The following is a 22,296-nucleotide window of genomic DNA, read 5'->3' on the forward strand; positions in this document are numbered from 1 at the left end:
TTCCTGTGAGTGATAGATTTAGAAAAGGTTTATTAGCATTAGGAAGCATATAGTCTACATCAAATAAATATCAACAGCACATCAAAATTATATATCCACATAATTTCATGAATACATACCAGTCGTTTAAAATGGACTACAGTACTGATTCTCCCAAACAGTGACATCTCAAACGTATGTTTTGTAAAAAAAAAAAGAAACATATTTTATAGCTTTCATCAGCACCAATATCGGACATGAACATGAGAAAGGCATTCCAATGACAGTCAGGCAGGCAAAGTGAAATATCTACGTAGTTTATCTCTATAACTTAGTGTGCAGCAAATCATTCTGTAGGAAGAATACAAGTAAAGGACATCTTATGAAAGTGCGACCGACTGGGTTAGAACCAGACTGTTTAGCTCGCTAAGCTAAAGCCTTAACCAAAGTCTTCAGGTCTCAGGCAAGGTTACTCATCATCACGCAAGCATGGTTCACAAGCACATCATGAGGTACAGGAAGGAAAGAATTGTGGAATAAAGTCGATGTAGCTTTGCAAGTCTCCTGTGACAACACAGAATATTTTTCTGACAATAGCAATGCGTTAAAATCCATAGTGGTGTATTTAAGGTCACGGACTCAAAATTAAAGTAAAAGAAAAGACAAAACAAGATGGAAGGATGATTCAACCTTTCTGCCTGATCTACAAAGAGAAATAAACATTTATAAAAGAGTTGTAAGGAGATCTCCAGCTTGGGAGCCTGAACTGGCCATGAGCAGCAGCAGAGTACACCAAGGGCTCTATTCAACCAGCTAGGAACAGTTTAGCACCCCCAAGTCCTAACCTTAACCATTAGGAAAGAATAAGCAAAACTGACCTTAGTTCAGGGTTACTATGGTAAAGTTTAGTGAGCATGAAATAGGAGAAAATGTATTTAAACGGGAGGTAATACCTGAACTTGTGCTACAAAAACGAGTTTGTTTTTCCTGTTTCAAACTTGCTTTTTAAACATGTGTTCCTATGAACATGACCCTAGGTTAAAAATAAGCCATGTGTACTTTCGATTTTTTTGTTTCACACAATTTGGTTCAGTACATTGATCCTAACCTACATAATTTTACCCCATAATTGTACCAGAGGCGGCTTGTGGGATGAGCTATGGGGAAAAAGGGTCATTGTAATGCTGGAATGGAATCAATAGAATGGTACCAAACACATCAAACACATGGAAACAATGTTTGACTCCGTTCCATTGATTCCATTCCAACCGTTACAATGAGCCTGTCCTCCTATAGCTCATCCCACCAGCCTCCTCTGAATTGTACCCCATAATATACTTTTTTCCCCCTTTTCTTTAAATCGTAAGAGCCAGTGTTATTTTTGAAAAAAATGTAATAGGGTCCTTGTTGTCTATTTACAACAACAAAATATCCAAGCATACAGTAGTCAGTGCTTTACAGTGCAACACGTCAATTGTCTCAAGCCCTAATTCTTGGTTAACAGCTTCCTATGAAAGCCAATGGCAAGATCAGTGCATTTGAAGCTTCACCTACTATAGTCCCTAAAGCTAAAGTAAAAAAAGATTGTTGTGATAGGGTAAATGGAGCTTCAGTATCTAGCCTGGTCCCGGATGGGTTTGTGCTGTCTGGCCAACTCCTATGGCCATTGTCACACCTGAAGTTGGCATTGGCAAGACAGCACAAACAGATCTGGGACCAGGCTAGTATCCTTTATTGGGTTATATTAATCTTCTCTATTATTAATTGGCTTTGCATAATGACTACGTTTAAGCTGCTCTTATCAGAAACCTCATTTACACATCATAGGGGGCTGGAGCTAGAGGAGGTGGTGTCCAGCCCAGGCCAGCCAGGGACACTGTGCCTGGGCAGATTCCCCTCCATCAGCCTCTCCATCCACAGCCCCAGCCTGTCCAGCTTATGGTGCACCTCCAGACTGGTAGCCCTGGAGGACCGCCCACCACCCCTGCCTCCCCTACCAAACGAACCCCCCACCTCCCTGGACCTCGAACGTGAGCTCGACTTGGACCGCGACCTGGACCGAGACTTTCTCCTGGAGCCTTCGTCAAATGATGAAGATGATGAGCTCGAGCTCTCTCCGCCAGTGTCCGTGTCACCAGTGAAGACCGGTCTGAAGAGACAGAAGTACTTCTTGTGTCCATTGAGGGCCAGAACATGGCCTGCGAAGTCTCTGGGACGACCTGAGGAAGGAGAGGAAGAGGAGTGTTCATCCCTCTCTCCTCCTCCCCCCTCCTCCTCCTCCTCTTCTCCGTGGGCCAGGTCCCGGGCTGCAGTAGGACAAGACTCCAGGAGAGAGGGCATCCACTGGTTGTGCTTGTCTGCATTCAGGAAGGAGAAGTGTAGGGTCTGGGTCCTGAGGGTGGGCACAGAGAGACAGACCGACACAATCACAGACAGAGAGACAAACAGAGAGGGTGTGGCACAAAAACACACTAATCACTTGCGCATAATACAATAGAACAGCATAGAATGCATTTCATTTCTGCCACTAGGTATTGAGGGTATTTTCTAAAGCAGTACATTTTATGTAACCTTTATTTATACATGTTTGTCTCACTCATTTATAATTAAAACATATATATTTTGCAAGAGAGACTTTATAAGCACTGTATAGCATCTTACCCGGAGAAGGAGAAGACCTCTTTGGCGTACTTCCTGAGCAGAGCATTCTTGGAAGCGTCAGTGAGGACTAGGACCACGTTGATGTGACCAGGTCTCAGCTTGACCAGGTTACTGATGTAGGTGACGTTTGTCAGCTCAGTCACCTCTACAAAGTCCTTCTTAGGAGGACGACTGGCAGGGTGGGGAGAGAGGAGAGAAGAGGGTGAATACTCGTTATATGTTACTGAAGAGAAAAATCCTTGCGCATGCACTCCCACATTCTCACACACAAACACTTTTATCGTTACCTGGAAGTATTGGCTCTACCAGTTGAGTCTTCATCAGTCTTTGGTGGGTTCTTTGGCTTTGGTTTCTGGGGAGGCTTCTCTTCACCCGAGTCACTAGTGATGAAGAAAGGGTGAGAGAACAGCTGTATGTCGGTCTGCTATCAGAAAACATGAATTATCACTGGACTAATTACACTGACTGAAAAGTCAATGTTGAAGGGTCTGAGTTCACTCTCCTAACATACAAATATACAGTATCAGGTGTTACACAAGTTTATTTCGGAAAGACAAAAGGGATTCTACGTTTTTCTATTGTAAACACTGTCTCAACAAATCCTGATAACAGAATATATGCAGGGCTTGTGGAGCCTTTTGTGGCAGCATACACCAGAGGGGTATACTACAAAGCAGGATCAATGAGTTAGCTATTGATTTTCTGGTTCATAAAAGAAAGCTAAACTTAGATATGTGTTTTTGGTTGTTGAGTCAATTAGACCATGACCATTTAAAGCTTATTTTTTGTATAAAAAAACAAAAACATATTTAAGAATATTTAGGCAAGTTAGCAGGCCTACGGTATGTAAACTAACTTTGAGTCCGAGTCTAAGAGGTGGAGGCTCCCATGCTCACCTGAAGGTCTGGATGATGACAGTCCCAAAGAGGATGAACAGAGCAGAGAAGATGAGAGACAGGATGGGCATCATCTCTCGCCTAGAAGATAAACACCAACTCAAGTTTAGATGATAGATTTATAGTATATCAAATCAAATTGTATTTGTCACATACAACAGTGAAATGCTTACTTACAAGCCCTTAACCAACAATGCCATTTTAAGCAAGAACCCCCCCCCCCAAAATAATTAAAGAGCAGCAGTAAAAATAACAATAGCGAGGCTATATACAGGGGGTATGTCAATGTGCGGGGGCACCGGTTGGTCGAGGTAATATGTTCGCTCATGACTGGCCATGCAGTCATGAGCGAACAGGGAGTACAGGAGGGGACTGAGCACGCACCCCTGAGGGGGCCACGTTTTGAGGATCAGCGTGGCGGATGTGTTGCTACCCACTTCATTGTCCATTTTTCTATACCATAAACCGATGAAAACTAAAAAAAACTCCAACAAAAGGTTTAATAAAATTGTTTCAGAATTATGTCAATCTAACCCAGGGATTCCTAAACTTTTTTGTCACACAACCCCATTTTGATATCTGAAAATTCTCACAAATCCAACCATGTGAAAAAAAGTATGTAATTAACAGCCAATGTTAACTTTATTTGGGGCTATGGCAGTCAACTGCAAAACATTGTCAGTATTTCTGATTGTCTTCTCAACTCACTATTACAGGGTTCTTCAATTCCAGTCCTGGAGGGCCGAAACACTTCTGTTTTTTATTTCTACCTGGTAGTTAATTGCACTCACCTGGTGTCCCAGGTCTGAATTAGCCCCTGATTAGAAGGAGAGGATGAAAAACAGAGGTGTTTCGGCCCTCCAGGACCGGAATTGAAGAACCCTGCACTATTACAAACTATTATTTTGCGGCTATGACTAGGACTGTGGTGGTCATGAAAATTTGTCAGCCAGTTACTGTCATGCAAAAGTCTGCCGGTCTCACTGTAATTGACCATTATTTAACATAAACAAGATTAGCATCTCCAGGCCTCCACGCATACAAGCTGCTAAACTGATGTGCGCCTTTGGAACATCTACAATTAAAAAGCCTAATAAATCAATTGAATATATGCCATCACAATAAATCCACTATTTATTTAAGTCAGGTCTAAAGAAACATAATGATATGAAGAAAATGCATTTCAGAAGAACAGAATATGAGTTGGCCTACTGTATATTATCTGGCTATGCTCCATGCCATAGGTTTGTTCATTTAGCTGATAAGATACAGTGCATTCGGAAAGTATTCAGACCCCTAGACTTTTTCAACATTTTGTTACGTTACAGCCTTATTCTAAAGTTGATTACATTATTTTTTTTCCTGAATCTACACAAAATACCCCATAATGATTCAACAAAAACAGTGAGACTCGAAATTTAACTCCGGTGCATCCTGTTTCGATTAACCATCCTTGAGATGTTTCTACAACTTTTACATTTTACATTTTTGTCATTTAGCAGACGCTCTTATCCAGAGCGACTTACAGTTAGTGAATACATATTTTTTTATACTGGCCCCCCGTGGGAATCGAACCCACAACCCTGGCATTGCAAACACCATGCTCTATCAACTGAGCTACATCCCTGCCGGCAATTCCCTCCCATACACCGGACGACGCTGGGCCAATTGTGCGCCGCCCATGAGTCTCCCGGTTGCGGCCGGCTACGACAGAGCCTGGATTCGAACCAGGATCTAGTGGCACAGTTAGCACTGCGATGCAGTGCCTTAGACCACTGCGCCACTCAGGACTTGATTGGAGTCCACCTGTGGTCAATTCAATTGAATGGACATGATTTGGAAAGGCACATACCTGTCTATATAAGGTCCCACAGTTGACAGTGCATGTCAGAGCAAAAACTAAGCCATGAGGTCTAAGGAATTGTCCGTAGAGCTCCGAGAGGATTGTGTGGAGGCACAGATCTGTGGAAGGGTACCAAAACATTTCTGCAGCATTGAAGGTCCCCAAGAACACAGTGGCCTCCATCATTCTTAAATGGAAGACATTTGGAAACCCCAAGACCCTTCCTAGAGCTGGCCGACCGGCCAAACTGAGCAATTGGGGGAGAAGGGCCTTGGTCAGGGAGAACCCAAGAACCCGATGGTCAATCTGACAAAGCTCCAGAGTTCCTCTGTGGAGATGGGAGAACCTTCCAGAAGGACAACCATCTCTGCAGCACTCCACCAATCAGGCCTTTATGGTTGAGTGGCCAGACGGAAGCCACTCCTCAGTAAAAGGCACATGACAGCCCGCTTGGAGTTTCCCAAAAGGCACCTAAAGGACTCTCAGACCATGAGAAACAAGATTCGCTTGTCTGATGAAACCAAGATTGAACTCTTTGGCCTGAATGCAAAGTGTCACGTCTGGAGGAAACATGGCACCATCCCTACGGTGAAGCATGGTGGTGGCAGCATCATGCTGTGGGGAGGTTTTTCAGCGGCAGGGACTGGGAGACTAGTCAGGATCGAGAGAAAGATGACCAGAGTAAAGTACAGAAAGATCCTCGCTGAAAACCTTCTCCAGAGCGCTCAGGACCTCAGACTGGGGCCAAGGTTCACCTTCCAACAGGACAACGACCCTAAGCACACAGCCAAGACAACGCAGGAGTGGCTTCGGGACAAGTCTCTGAATGTCCTTGAGTGGCCCAGCCAGAGCCCGGACTTGAACCTGATCAAACATCTCTGGAGAGACCTGAAAATAGCTGTGCAGCGACGCTCCCCATCCAACCTGACAGAGCTTGAGAGGATCTGCAGAGAGGAATGGGAGAAACTCCACAAATACAGGTGTGCCAAGCTTGTAGCGTCATACCCAAGAAGACTCGAGGCTGTAATCGCTGCCAAAGGTGTTTCAACAAAGTACTGAGTAAAGGGTCTGAATACATATGTAAATGTGATAGTTTTGTATTTTTAGAATAATGCTGTAATGTTACAAAATGTCAGAAAAGTCAAGGGGTGTGAAAACTTTCAGAATGCATTGTATGCTTATAAGTCCCGTGCCATTATTTTATATGACTTTATAGTACGAAGAATACAATTGAACTTAGTTGAATAAAATAGAAAGGACATTTCCCCCATTCCGAAGCAAGTCCGCATATGAAGTGACTATGTTGTGCATAAAAGTGATAATTTGAAACAGGTCCCATATGCTTGATTTAGAGTTATTCTGCAACTTTAGTTGTGAACAATGTTCTCTCTAAGCTGCGCGCTTGCGCGGGCGCGCAGTAGCCCTGAGACTGCAGCGCAGCTCCCAGGGGCTGCAGAAGAAATATCAGCCCATGGAGAGAAGCACGAGATTGAACTTCACTCAACTTTCTAGAGTTTTCCAAACACTATCAATGTTTCCCTTCATTGTGGCAATTGTGATCGAATCAACGCAATTCTAGCCAGTTTCAATGCAACATACCGAAACACTTTGTTGTTGGCAGAACGCATCGGAGTAGGATTCTATTGCGCACTACTCAGCCCGTACTCTACACAGACCAGTGTGGCATAACGTTTTTTTCCCATGTGTGCACATTTTGTTCATATCCTTTGCTAGTTAGTGAGTTATTAGCCCAGGTATAGATCATTTGTAGTCAGCAATAGGAGAGTGATTGCTTCCTACATTTCTAGACATCTTTGAAAAGCAAGTCATGTAAAGAGCTTTTTGTCTTAAAGGAGCAGTGTTGTATTTTGAGACAGGCTTGAATAAGCTATGTAGCCAATAGGCAGAGGGTAGCATAATTTGTCTGATTCTCTGTAATAATGGTATGGGAATAATAATGCATTTTATTTTGTAAAGTGGTTTCTTGCATCAAACAACAACATTTTCAGTCACCTCCTTGTCTGAAGGACAAGTGGATAAACAGGTTAATGTCAAACCCTGCATGTTGTTTTCAAAAGTCTCATGGAATGTAGGCCTACACTGAACACCACACATTGGCTGCTGCTGTAGGCTGAACGATAGAACAGCTATTTCCATGGTAAGAAATTTGGGATGCATTTTCTCCATTGTTTTTGATGGTAGGCCACTCTGGTAGGACTCAATTATGATCAAATAGCCACAGTAGCCTACTTGGCCATTGTTAAAACTGTAACTTAAAGCGGGTACAGCCTCAGTGTTGACAGCAAATACGTGCTGGAAGTTGCACAGATATTTTCACAACTTTGAAGTTTGCGCTCAGCAGACCTGAAATTTGCTCAGCGCCCACATTTTTTTGAGGGAACATTGGTTGTGAATGATACAAACCTTAGAATGTCTTAGATATCACACCATATACGGGCTACATGATGCGACTATAGGCTATTGATTTTAGAAAGTCCGGAAAATAGATTGCGCTCTATTCCTTGCCTCAGGCTGCACAGCAGTTCTCTCATCAAGTGATGACATTTTCACCCATCAGACTATTCTCTATTGAATCTTGTCTTTTCGAATATGTCAAATTAGTTTCGATTTAGAAATGGCCCATTATCAAATGGGCAGGAACAGGGGAAAACAGACGTCATCTGTATGCACTCAAATAGCGAATGGAGGCCGCGCGCTTTCCAGCCGGTCAGTTTTTAATTATGCCCGATAGGCTACTTCGGTTTTATAGCTGAGCTGTACATAGTATGAGCAGCTGAGAAATACATATAAAACGACACTTATTTCACTCCATGCATTAACCACTTTGAGGAGCATGCTCTCGCTGCGCGACAGGTGATATTCCGCCCAAACTCTGTATGCCATGGGCTCTCAAACCTTGTTACTGTAGCTACCCAGTGCTTAATTTGGGAAACCAAGTAAAATCTGTTCAGGAACATCGATAGTAACACGTTTTCACAATAAAACATATTTCACTAAACTGTTGACAGCCTCTCTGCGCGCTTGAGAAAATAATAAAAGAGAGGAGATGGAAATGCATGGTGGTGAGATATTCTGTAGCTAAAAAGGTAATGTGTCAGCCTATTGATTATGAAAATAAAATAAAAATCCCTATTACTAGGCTATTCAAAACCATATACAAATGCACGATAATTGTAAACCCCCTTGCACAATCAATGAACCAACAGCATCCCCTAGGGCTATACGTTCTCTCCCAGACTCGTGGATATAAATTTAGCATAATAATACAGCACACTCAAAAGGGATTATTCAAATTTGTTTAATTTTGGAGTATAGGCTAGACCAATTATGTACCAATCTTAAAATCAGTTTTGCTGTATGTTTTTCTGCTCTGCGTAATATGTGGTAGGCTATGTATAACAGCACAATCAGGCCCGGCGGCAGGATTAACTTGGCAAGGGGGCATCAGAAATGACTAAGGGGCACAACAATTTCCCTTGCTGATAACACAGGATGGTTAATAATCGATAGTACAATTACACACAATGTATTTGCAGCCACCCACGGCTGTCTTGCCGCAAGAATACAGGCTACTGTACTGCATCGCTTTACAAACATGGACAATTCATAACCGGCTCGAGAAATTGCAAGTTATGACAACGCTACAAAGCTACATGCACAATACCCATCAATCCAATGCAAAACAGTTGCTAATTACCGTAACAACACTTTACCATACCAATACAATGCATTTCCAATCGCGGAAAGCAAACAATAATGTACAATGCACTACCACGACTTATCGGTACAATGCAGCTTGGACGCAAGCTCTCTTCCCACAAGAGTGCGGTACTACGCTGCGTACGATAACAGATAAATTAGTATTCCATAGCAATGAGTTGTTTATGACAACACTATAGTTACATCGTTACTCAACTATTGGTCAAGGTCTGCCCACCCTCATCAATGTAATGCAAAGCACCTTCTACCATAGAAAACATTAAAAACAATCCGATTATAATATAAACCAAACATTTCCAATCCAATCATAGAAATCAAGCAGTAGACTTGGCAGCAACGCCAATAAAGAAAATCACGTCTACGCCTATTTCTGACATTTGCCACGCATTTCCAAAAGCTAGCAAATAACAAAATAATACAAGCCCAGCCAGGCTGCCTGTTCTTACCAAGATTCAAAAGAGTTGCAGCCGCCTTGATGCTGTGTTGAACCTCCTCAGCAGTCTCTCGTTCCACTCCCCACGGAATTTGCTTGTAAAATCCCTCTCAAATGCCAGTTGAATCAGCTGCGCTTTCCTCCTGTGCAACATGCTCCGCCTGTGCTCACTGAATACGTTTTTCAATGTTGAAAAAGAGTTCTTACAAATTGCTGTGGATGCTCCAAATGTTAATCCCAGCTTCAATGCCATCATCACAGTAGACATTGCTGTTAGTATCTATCCTAAATGCTCTGCGTTGTCCATTTCTCTTCTCCAGATCGGGCGATTTCAGTCTGTAGAATCTGCCGTGCGACAGTAAACTCAGTTTCATTCTCTGGGTGCAAGGCACACAGGGCCTTAACAAGTTGTCTGTTTCGTTCGTTAAATCTTGCTGACATTTCTCCCAGTACAGAATCCAGAGTGCTGAAAAACAGTATTTGGCACTCCCTCTCATTATCCTCTTCTTGCTGGCCCATTGTTGTTCAGATTACTACTCACTACTCTTTGCCGTTTGCTTGGAGCAGGGATGTCCGTGTGCTTGTATTTCTCCCATAACTCATCAAACTGCATCTGCCTGGCAGGAATACTCCAGTCACTCTCTGCCTTTGAACCACGTGCTACAAAATGCCCGTTTCCTCCCACAGTACAGGCGGGTTGGGTATTTCCCCAGACAAACCTGCGCTGGCTCCTTATCACCGAGGTCGTCGGCACTTGTAATATACTGGCGGTGCTGCTGCTAGGTTCGGTCTTGGCGGCTGCAGGTCCCTCCTCGGGTTGGTTACCTCCTATGTCACCAGGCCGCATGATGGTTGCGCAGGTGCCTTTGCTGCTGGGCTCGGCGGCCTTGGCCTCTGTGATTAGCGTCGGCCCAGCGGCTTTGGCCTCTGTGACGTATGATGCATGCAAGGGAGTTGCATGAATGAAGCATACACAACAAATCGGTTGGGCATGACGGAGGGGGCAGATTGTGGGACAGAATAGGGATACAAAACTGAGGGGGCACAATATTCCAACTAAGGGGGCATTGCCCCCTTTTGCACACTCGTGGCGCTGGGCCTGAGCACAATCATAATTTTAATTCAGTTTTTTTTTTTTTCAGGCTTGGGCTCATAAGTATGGGTGTTTTGAATTAATCATCACCTTAGACAGCGTTATCCATTTAGTTGTGTTAGGCTTTGAAACATCTGCAACGATCATGTTTAACACTGTTTCAACCTGCTTTTGAACTTCTGATGATAAGTGTTTGATGTGATTTTCGATTGCATTTATGTTAGAGGGACAATTGAGCCCTGAGTACCAAGTCATTAGCGACTTTAGGGTACTACCAACGCATGTCCTCAGTAGAAAATATTACCGTGACTCAACGGTCACGTGGAATTTTACTGCAGTCATGACTCATGACTGCTGGTGTGGCGGTAATATGGTCACCACAACAGACCTAGCTATGACAGTCAATTACAAATTAGTTTTTAATTTCTGATTGTCTCTTATCTCACCACCACTAATGAGATAGGTGTGCTTGATGCATGTAGTGTCAGAGATTCTCAAAGTCAGGGGAGTGGTTGGCACCTCATCTCTGCGGCCACATCCAACCTGGATCAATATTTGGTTTTAATGCAGATGAAAACACTGAGTCCAGCTTCACATATATGAGCTGGCGAAGGTACCATGAGTTTAATGCTCGGAGGGAGACGGCAGGGTATTCCCTTTTGCGTCAGGAACCAAAACTCCTCCGTAGTGACCCATGAATGCATAGTCTGCAGCATTCGGTCACATGACATCTTGTTCAGCAGTTCGATTTTACTTGCCGGCATGTCAACTGAGCCAGGATCACAGTCAAACGGATTTCGCAACCAATCAAACTTTGCCATGTCCAAGTCTGGGAAAGTAGGTCCCAAAGTGCTCTTCCAAGTGTTGGAAGTGAGCAGTCATCCCTCGTGTGGGACACTCGCTGATGCTGATGTCTGTTAGAAACTTGCACAGCCGAGGGAAGAGGGCATGGTTCACTTTTGAAAGACTCTAGCCAATTAGAAATCTTTCTTCTGAATCCACTGATTCGGTCACTCATCTGTAGAATGTTTTTGTATTTCCCCTGCATGTTAGCGATCAGTTTCAGTTGTCGGTCTGTTACATAGGCAAGGAAATCGCATAGAAAATCAAGTATTTTTGTACTTTTTTTGCATCCATTTTGAATGACAACAGTTCCGCACTCAATTCGAAAAATATTTCCAAAACTCTTCCCCTCGATAACCACCGAGCCTCGGTGTGAAATAGCTCATTGTCATGCTCTGATCCCATGTCTCCACACAGTTTTGCAATGGTGTGGTTTGATATAGTTTACAATCGAAGTTACCTGCTGCAGTATATCTCCGACTTCTGCGCTCAGCTCTTTTGCCGCCAGCTGCTCTCGGTGTATCATACAATGCTTCCCATATGGCAGAGGGAGACACATTCATCACTAGAGTGCAGAGTCCTGCCCACTGTCCCGCCATAGATGTTTTTCGTCAATTTAGCCATGCAGCACACTGAACGTCCCCTGTGCAGCTTGATGATTGGGAATCATGAGACAGAACCATACGTCCTCGTGAATTGCATCCCCCGACAAGTAGCCAACAAATGTCAATGCATGGGCATCTCGTCCATTTGGAGAGCATAAGCTGGGGAGTTTGAGTTTGAGTTGTTCAGTCAGAGTTTCCTGTTGATTGCTAGCAAAAGCTTCAATTCTTTGTTTCAGTGTTATCTGACAAAGGTATTGATATGAGTTTCTGTGCATCCCCACACATTGTTTTCACCATCTCAATTGTGTCCGGTAATATCAAAATCTCTTCAATAGTGTGTTGTTTCATTGCCTGTGCAACGCGATAGCTAACCTCAAATGATGCTTTCTGGGCTCTCTCAGACAGTCATGAATTGTACATGTTGCTTATTTAGTTCAAATAGCCTTCTTTCGAAAAAAAAGCCTTGGATTTGTTGGCATGTTCCTTGTGCGTGGTGTCAAGGGGCCGTTTAAGCTTATTGGGCTGCATGCTTTCCCGTGAGAGGACATTTCCACACGAGGCATTTTGGCTTTTCCTAACTTTTTTCAATTATGCTAGTGAGGTAGGTTTAGTCGTATTTTCTAGCACAATTTCTGCTTTTTTTGCTGGTGAGTTGCCTCGGCTTCACTTAATGTAGTAGCCACCGAACTAAATGAGGATGGTGGTCTAAGAAAACAGTCAATTTTGCAGCAGCGTAGCCTAGCCATTCACTGTGGGGATGATTCATGTGCAACGGTCAAGTGCCGCCTTTTCCCACAATCTAATTCATTGGTTGAATTATATCTTTTAGATTTTAAATCATTTTAATTTGGATTTCTAAGGTTAACCACATTACAATGATTGAGATACATAGACGATATTATGTTATTTACAAAAAATTAAATTCCACCAGGCTTTTGGAAATTCTCCCGTGACCCCATTTTCATATCAGGCGACCCCACATGGGGTCACAACCCCTAGTTTTGGGAACCGCTGACCTATCCCAATTGAAAACGGATAAAATACGGCATTATCTTACCAGTTGGAGAAGAGAAGGTCGTCATAGATTTGAAGGAAGTAATCATAAGCTGCATTCATCCACTGAATCAGAAACATCTAGAGTTGGGGAAGAAGAGAGAAATTGATGTTTAGTTCAGGTAGTGCTGTCATAGCTCAGAGAGGTAGGTGTGTGTTCACCAGGTGTGTATGTGTCTGTGACTCACGGGGGACAGTTCGTTGTTTAGTTCATGTAGTGTAGCATCATACAGGTAACTGCCAAAATAATGAAAATACTTGAGTAAATGAGGTATACAGTATATTGAAAGCAGGTGCTTCGACACAGGTGTGGTTCCTGAGTTAATTAGGCAATTAACATCCATCATTATTAGGGTCATGTATAAAAATGCTGGGCAGGCCATTATTTTGCCTACCATGGCTATGCCCCCATAGGATGACAATGCCCCCATCCACAGGGCACGAGGTCACTGAATGGTTTGATGAGCATGAAAACTATGTAAACCATATGCCATGGCCGTCTCAGTCACCAGATCTCAACCCAATTGAACACTTATGGGAGATTCTGGAGCGGCGCCTGAGACAGTGTTTTCTACCTTAATCAACAAAAACACAAAATTATGGAATTTCTCGTGGAAGAATGGGTGTCGCATCCCTCCAATAAAGTTTCAGACACTTGTAGCATCTATGCCAAGGTGCATTGAAGCTGTTCTGGCTCGTAGTGGCCAAACGCCCTATTAAGACAATTTATGTTGGTGTTTCCTTTATTTTGGCAGTTACCTGTAGCTCAGGTACAGTGGGGAAAAAAAGTATTTAGTCAAATCAAATCAAATTTTATTGGTCACATGCGCCGAATACAACAGGTGCAGACATTGCAGTGAAATGCTTACTTACAGCCCGTAACCAACAGTGCATTTATTTTAAACAAAAAAAGTAAGAATAAAACAACAAAAAAAGTGTTGAGAAAAAAAGAGCAGAAGTAAAATAAAGTGACAGTAGGGAGGCTATATATACAGTAAAATAAAGTGACAGTAGGGAGGCTATATATACAGGGGGGTACCGTTGCAGAGTCAATGTGCGGGGGCACCGGCTAGTTGAGGTAGTTGAGGTAATATGTACATGTGGGTAGAGTTAAAGTGACTATGCATAAATACTTAACAGAGTAGCAGCAGCGTAAAAAGGATGGGGTGGGGGGGCAGTGCAAATAGTCCGGGTAGCCATGATTAGCTGTTCAGGAGTCTTTTGTGCAAGTTCTCCCACTTAAAAAGATGAAAGAGGCCTGTAATTTTCATCATAGGTACACGTCAACTATGACAGACAAATTGAGGAAAAAAAATCCAGAAAATCACATTGTAGGTTTTTTATGAATTTATTTGCAAATTATGGTGGAGAATAAGTATTTGGTCACCTACAAACAAGCAAGATTTCTGGCTCTCACAGACCTGTAACTTCTTCTTTAAGAGGCTCCTCTGTCCTCCACTCGTTACCTGTATTAATGGCACCTGTTTGAACTTGTTATCAGTATAAAAGACACCTGTCTACAACCTCAAACAGTCACACTCCAAACTCCACTATGGCCAAGACCAAAGAGCTGTCAAAGGACACCAGAAACAAAATTGTAGACCTGCACCAGGCTGGGAAGACTGAATCTGCAATAGGTAAGCAGCTTGGTTTGAAGAAATCAACTGTGGGAGCAATTATTAGGAAATGGAAGACATACAAGACCACTTATAATCTCCCTCGATCTGGGGCTCCACGCAAGATCTCACCCCGTGGGGTCAAAATGATCACAAGAACGGTGAGCAAAAATCCCAGAACCACACGGGGGGACCTAGTGAATGACCTGCAGAGAGCTGGGACCAAAGTAACAAAGCCTACCATCAGTAACACACTACGCCGCCAGGGACTCAAATCCTGCAGTGCCAGACGTGTCCCCCTGCTTAAGCCAGTACATGTCCAGGCCCGTCTGAAGTTTGCTAGAGTGCATTTGGATGATCCAGAAGAGGATTGGGAGAATGTCATATGGTCAGATGAAACCAAAATAGAACTTTTTGGTAAAAACTCAACTCGTCGTGTTTGGAGGACAAAGAATGCTGAGTTGCATCCAAAGAACACCATACCTACTGTGAAGCATGGGGGTGGAAACATCATGCTTTGGGGCTGTTTTTCTGCAAAGGGACCAGGATGACTGATCCGTGTAAAGGAAAGAATGAATGGGGCCACGTATCGTGAGATTTTGAGTGAAAACCTCCTTCCATCAGCAAGGGCATTGAAGATGAAACGTGGCTGGGTCTTTCAGCATGACAATGATCCCAAACACACCGCCCGGGCAACGAAGGAGTGGCTTCGTAAGAAGCATTTCAAGGTCCTGGAGTGGCCTAGCCAGTCTCCAGATCTCAACCCCATAGAAAATCTTTGGAGGGAGTTGAAAGTCCGTGTTGCCCAGCAACAGCCCCAAAACATCACTGCTCTAGAGGAGATCTGCATGGAGGAATGGGCCAAAATACCAGCAACAGTGTGTGAAAACCTTGTGAAGACTTACAGAAAACGTTTGACCTGTGTCATTGCCAACAAAGGGTATATAACAAAGTATTGAGAAACTTTTGTTTTTGACCAAATACTTATTTTCCACCATAATTTGCAAATAAATTCATTAAAAATCCTACAATGGGATTTTTTTTTCTCATTTTGTCTGTCATAGTTGACGTGTACCTATGATGAAAATTACAGGCCTCTCTCATCTTTTTAAGTGGGAGAACTTGCACAATTGGTGGCTGACTAAATACTTTTTTTCCCCACTGTAGGTAGGTGTGCGTGTACCAGGTGTGTGAGTGAGTGAGCGTGTGACTCACGGGGGCCAATTCGTTGTTTAGTTCAGGTAGCGTGGCGTCATAGCTCAGGTAGGAGGGGTCTCTCTGCAGGAGCTCCAGCTGCTCGTGGAGGCGGGTCTTATCATCGTCACTGCCGTTCCATCCACCAATCACAGACCGATACACTACCTTACCTCCAGGGCTCCGCCTCTCCAGTATCACCACCTATCATGGTGCAATCAAACACATGAGCGCATAATGTGTGTGTACTGTACAATACAATATACCTTATTGCCCGTTTGTGTGTGTGTGTGTGTGTGTGTGTGTATTGTATGTGTTTGTTGCTAACCTGTGCGAACAGTGGGGCCTGGTTGTGGAGCAGTGCCTGACACAGTGGTTGTTGCTGTCTCTGGTAGACATATGTGAAGCGCAGCACGTCTTTAGTGTTGGACGAGGCGAAGGTCAGGAAGGCCTGGTTACCAGGGACAAACCCTGGCTCCTCACCAGTGATCAGCAGCACACAGTACCTGAGAGAGAGAGAGAGAGAAAGAGAGAAAGAGAAAGAGAAAGAGAAAGAGAAAGAGAAAGAGAAAGAGAAAGAGAAAGAGAAAGAGAAAGAGAAAGAGAAAGAGAAAGAGAAAGAGAAAGAGAAAGAGAGAGAGAGAGAGAGAGAGAACGAGAGAGAACGAGAGAGAACGAGAGAGAACGAGAGAGAACGAGAGAGAGAGAGAAGATGATTATTACTTTATTGTCCTTAAAGATCAGAAACGTGTCTTTCTGCTTTATCCTAGGGCTTTGTTCCAATAACCACACTAGCATACCACTTAGAACTCAGAATGCATGCCAATACAATACTTCATTTTTAGGATTATCCTGACGCAGACATACAGTATATCCGAGTCTTTATTGCAGTCACACTGCAAAGATGATCAGATCTCATAACACGTAGACAAGTGTTTAACATCTCAGGAACCACATAAAAGTTATGTAGAAATCTTCTGATACGTGCAGTGCACAGTGAGACTGCAATAAAAATGACCTAGGACAGAGGCTGGGAAGACTGGAGCGCTGCCCACATTAGCATACCACTTAGAACACATGCCCAAAACATGAGTTCATTCTAAGTGGTACTAGTGTGGATATTAAAGCCCAGTGCAGTCATAAACGTGATTTTCTTGTGTTTTATATAATCAGCCGCCAATTTATTAGGTATACCCATCTAGTACCGGGTCGGACCTCTCTTTGCCTCCAGAACAGCCTGAATTCGTCAGGGCACGGATTCTACAAGGTGTGGCGTTCAAACGTTGCTCAATTGTGATCAAGGGACCGAACATGTGCCACAAAAACATTCCCCACACCATTACACCATTGACACCAGGCAGGATGGGGCCATGGACTCATGCTGCTTACACCAAATCCTGACTCTGCCATCAGCATGACGCGACAGGAACCGGGATTTGTCAAACCAGGCAATGTTTTTCCACTCCTCAGTTGTCCAGTGTTGGTAATCGCGTGCCCACTAGAGCCGCTTCTTCTTGATTTTAGCTGATAGGAGTGGAACCCGGTGTGGTCGTGTCCTGCAATAGCTCATCCCTGACAAGGACCGACGAGTTGTGCGTTCCGAAATGCCTTTCTGCACATCACTGTTGTACTGCGCCGTTATTTGCCTGTTTGTGGCCCGCCTGTTAGCTTGCATGATTCTTGCCATTCTTCCACCCCTCATCAACAAGCGGTTTTCGCCCACAGGCCCGCCGCTGACTGGATGTTTTTTGTTTGTCGCACCATTCTCTGTAAACCCTAGACACTGTTGTGCATTAAACACCCAGGAGGCTGGCCGTTTCTGAGATACTACAACCGGCGCGCCTGGCACCGACGATCATACCACGCTCAAATTCGCTTAGGTCACTTGTTTTGCCCATTCTAACGTTCAATCGACCAGTAACTGAATGCCTCGATGCCCGTCTGCCTGCTTTATATAGCAAGCCACGGCCATGTGACTCACTGTTTCTAGGAGCTAACAATTTTCGTGAACAGGGTGGTATACCTAATAAACTGGCCACTGTGTATATTTCCACATTATGAGGTTGGAATAATACTGTGAAATTTGAAAAATGATGATTATGCCCTTTCAGTGTAAGAGCTGTTTGAAAATACCACCTGAAATCCCTGTTTTGAAGGGATGGAGTTTTGGCCTGCCTGGTGACATCACTAGGCGGTAAATTAGTTAATAGACCAATAAGAAAGAGAGTTCCAAACATCTCTGCCAATAACAGCTAGTTTTCAGTTCCCCCCTCCCCACTCAGACCACTCCCAGATAGCCCTCGCAAAATTATTGATTGAGAAATGTATCTTTGCTAAAAAGCTATTTTTGTTTATTTTTTGACCATTTCAATTGAAATCACATTAAGGTACTTAATTATTACCCATAAACGATTTGATATTGAGATAGAAACGGCTGCATTTAACCTTTAACAACAGAGGCCGGATTTAGTTGGTTCTTACTTCCTGCGTCGGTGGAACTGCTTGATGGGGCAGAGCTCATCGAACAGACGCTGGTTGACCAACCGAGGGACACACAGGTACTTGTTGTTGGAAACAAACTCCTCCATGATCTGTCTCTTCATCCCTTTAGCCTGGGGGGGGGGGAAGAGCGAGAACAATGATCAGGTATTCAACTGGCAGTCTTGTGGTTGTGACCCATTCATCTCTGACACCAAAACAGAATAAATCATCCAGATCCAGTGCATGCAACTATTTTAATACTGGTCCATGAGTTTACCTGTATAATATCAGCAGGTTTCTCAGTGTTCTCCTTGAACAGCAGCATTGTGGGAGCGTAGCTGTTGATGTTGAACTGATGCAGTAGTCTGGATGTCTCTGTCAGTCCCTGGTCCACGTAACCAAACCGCACATAGTCCTTAAAGGCAAACGCTGTGAGCTGGAGAGAGAAGGGTAAGCTGTTAGACTGATGACTAGATAGATAGCCATTTTCCACAGACACACTCAGTGTGTGTGTTACCTTGTAGAGCAGGGGCACTGTAGGCACTTGGTCAAACAGCAACAAACTGGGATTGTTCTCAACATGCCAGCTGCCCAGGAAGGACTCATAGTTCTTATCTGTTACCTAACAAAGAAAATAAAACAAGATCATTTGAACAACTGATCAAGTTCAGGAGAGATTAACATGCTTTATATATTCAAACAATGCCTTCGGAAAGTATTCAGACCCCTTACTTTTTCCACATTTTGTTACGTTACAACCTTATTCTAAAATTGATTAAATAAATAACAATGATCATTAATCTACACACAATACCCCATAACGACAAAGCGAAAACAGGTTTAGATTTTTTTGGCACAAAAAACTGAAATACCTTATTTACATAAGTATTCAGACCCTTTGCTATGCGACTCGAAATTGAGCTCAGGTGCACCCTGTTTCCATTGATCATCCTTGAGAGGTTTCTAAAACTTGATTGAAGTCCACCTGTGGTAAATTCAATTGATTGGACATGATTTTCAAAAGGCACACACCTGTCTATATAAGCTCCCAAAGTTGGCAGTGCATGACAGAGCAAAAACCAAGCCATGAGGTCGAAGGAATTATCCGTAGAGCTCCGAGACAGGATTGTGTGGAGGCACAGATCTGGGGAAGGGTACAAACAAAATGTCTGCAGCATTGAAGGTCCCCAAGAACACAGTGGCCTCCATAATTCTTAAAATGGAAGAAGTTTGGAACCACCAAGACTCTTTCTAGAGCTGGCCGCCCGGCCAAACTGAGCAATCGGGGGAGAAGGGCCTTGGTCAGGGAGGTGACCAAGAACCCGGTGGTCACTTTGACAGAGCTCCAGAGTTCCTTTGTTGTGATCGGAGAACTTTCCAGAAGGACAACCATCTCTGCAGCACTCCACCAATCAGGCCTTTATGGTAGAGTGGCCAGACGGAAGCCACTCCTCCGTAAAAGGCGCATGACAGCCCGCTTGGAGTTTGCCAAAAGGCACCTAAAGACTCTCAGACCATAAGAAACAAGATTCTCTTGTCTAATGAAAACAAGATTGAACTCTTTGGCCTGAATGCCAAGCATCACGTCTGGAGGGAACCTGGCACCATCCCTACGGTGAAGCATGGTGGTGGCAGCATCATGCTGTGGAGATGTTTTTCAGCGGCAGGGACTGGGAGACTAGTCAGGATCGAGGGAAAGATGAATGGAGCAAAGTACAGAGATCCTTAATGAAAACCTGCTCCAGAGCGCTCAGGACCTCAGATTGGGACGAAGGTTCACCTTCCAACAGGACAATTAAGCACACAACCAAGACAACGCAGGAGTAGCTTCGGGACAAGTCTCTCAATGTTCCAAATTGTGGAAAAAGTCAAGGCATCTGAATACTTTCCGAATGCACTGTATATGTTATCACATTTTTTATATGTTATCACATCACTGTATATGTTATCATATTTTACGCTGCTGCTACTCTGCTAAGTATTTATGCATAGTCACTTTAACTCTACCCACATGTACATACTACCTCAACTACCTCAACTAGCCGGTGCCCCCGCACATTGACTCTGCAACGGTACCCCCCTGTATATATAGCCTCCCTACTGTCACTTTATTTTTACTTCTGCTCTTTTTTTCTCAACACTTTTTTGTTGTTGTTTTATCCTTACTTTTTTTGTTTAAAATAAATGCACTGTTGGTTAAGGGCTGTAAGTAAGCATTTCACTGTAATGTCTGCACCTGTTGTATTCGGCGCATGTGACCAATAAAATTTGATTTGATTTGATTTGACATGCAGTGCAAAAATGGAAACCTACAATACGTATTACAGATACTGAGTAATTGTAGCAATTATACACAATATATGAATAAAGTATTCAGGGATTCTTCAGATAGCATTGAAGAGTACACCACATCAGTCACTGGCTTCATCAATAAGTGCATCGATGATGTCGTCCCCACAGTGACCGTACGTACATACCCCAACCAGAAGCCATGGATTACAGGAAACATCCGCACTGAGCTAAAGGGTAGAGCTGCCGCTTTCAAGGAGCGGGACTCTAACCCGGACGCTTATAAGAAATCCCGCTATGCCCTCCGACGAACCATCAAACAGGCAAAGAGTCAATACAGGACTAAGATTGAATCGTACTACACCGGCTCTGATGCTCATCGGATGTGGCAGGGCTTGAAAACTATTACAGACTACAAAGGGAAGCACAGCCGCGAGCTGCCCAGTGAAACAAGACTTCCAGACGAGCTAAACCACTTCTATGCTCGCTTCGAGGCAAGCAACTCTGAAGCATGCATGAGAGCACCAGCTGTTCCAGATGACTATGTGATCACGCTCTCCGTAGCCGATGTGAGTAAGACTTTTAAGCAGGTCAACATTCACAAGGCCAGACGGATTACCAGGACGTGTACTCCGAGCATGTGCTGACCAACTGGCAAGTGTCTTCACTGACATTTTCAACATGTCCCTGACTGAGTCTGTAATACCAACATGTTTCAAGCAGACCACCATAGTCCCCGTGCCCAAGGACACTAAGATAACCTGCCTAAATGATAACCTGCCGTAGCACTGACGTCTGCAGCCATGAAGTGCTTTGAAAGGCTGGTCATGGCTCACATCAACACCATTATCCCAGAAACCCTAGACCCACTCCAATTTGCATACTGCCCCAACAGATCCACAGATGATGCAATCTCTATTGCACTCCACACTGCCCTTTCCCACCTGGACAAGAGGAACACCTACGTGAGAATGCTATTCATGGACTACAGCTCAGCATTCAACACCATAGTGCCCTCAAAGCTCATCACTAAACTAGGGATCCTGGGACTAAACACCTCCCTCTGCAACTGGATCCTGGACTTCCTGACGGGCCGCCCCCAGGTGGTAAGGGTAGGTAAGAACACATCTGCCACACTGATCCTCAACACGGGGGCCCCTCAGGGGTGCATGCTCAGTCCCCTCCTGTACTCCCTGTTCACCCATGACTGCATGGCCAGGCACGACTCCAACACCATTATTAAGTTTGCCGACGACACAACAGTGGTAGGCCTGATCACCGACAACGATGAGACAGCCTATAGGGAGGTCAGAGACCTGGCCGTGTGGTGCCAGGATAACAACCTCTCCCTCAACGTGACCAAGACAAAGGAGATGATTGTGGGCTACAGGAAAAAGAGGACAGAGCACGCCCCCATTCTCATCGACGGGGCTGTAGTGGAACAGGTTGAGAGCTTGTTAGATTAATTTGGATTTTAAGAATAATGACTAAAGGATTTCACCCCAAATACAGTATAAATGTGTAAACTGTGTTATAATGTAGTGTCAACCCACTAACAGAGGGGGGCAG

General features: G+C 43.9%; 1 protein-coding gene across 1 annotated transcript in view; it reads right to left on the bottom strand.

Moving 5' to 3' along the window:
- Positions 1-1,255: 1,255 nt before the first annotated feature.
- Positions 1,256-22,296, bottom strand: part of LOC121578326 (dnaJ homolog subfamily C member 16) — a 29,895-nt gene continuing 8,854 nt past the window's right edge. Inside the window, exons 7-16 of the mRNA XM_041892637.2 lie at positions 18,956-19,060; positions 18,716-18,874; positions 18,439-18,569; positions 16,286-16,463; positions 15,979-16,161; positions 13,152-13,228; positions 3,537-3,617; positions 2,928-3,020; positions 2,641-2,811; positions 1,256-2,371 (exon numbers count right to left, since the gene is read on the bottom strand). Of these exons, the coding sequence (XP_041748571.2) occupies positions 1,801-2,371; positions 2,641-2,811; positions 2,928-3,020; positions 3,537-3,617; positions 13,152-13,228; positions 15,979-16,161; positions 16,286-16,463; positions 18,439-18,569; positions 18,716-18,874; positions 18,956-19,060 (1,749 nt within the window). The 3' untranslated portion in view covers positions 1,256-1,800. The remainder of the gene's footprint in view (positions 2,372-2,640; positions 2,812-2,927; positions 3,021-3,536; positions 3,618-13,151; positions 13,229-15,978; positions 16,162-16,285; positions 16,464-18,438; positions 18,570-18,715; positions 18,875-18,955; positions 19,061-22,296) is intronic.

This window comes from Coregonus clupeaformis, chromosome 12 (genome assembly GCF_020615455.1).
Source record: "Coregonus clupeaformis isolate EN_2021a chromosome 12, ASM2061545v1, whole genome shotgun sequence".
In the NCBI taxonomy this organism is placed as follows: Eukaryota; Metazoa; Chordata; class Actinopteri; order Salmoniformes; family Salmonidae; genus Coregonus; species Coregonus clupeaformis.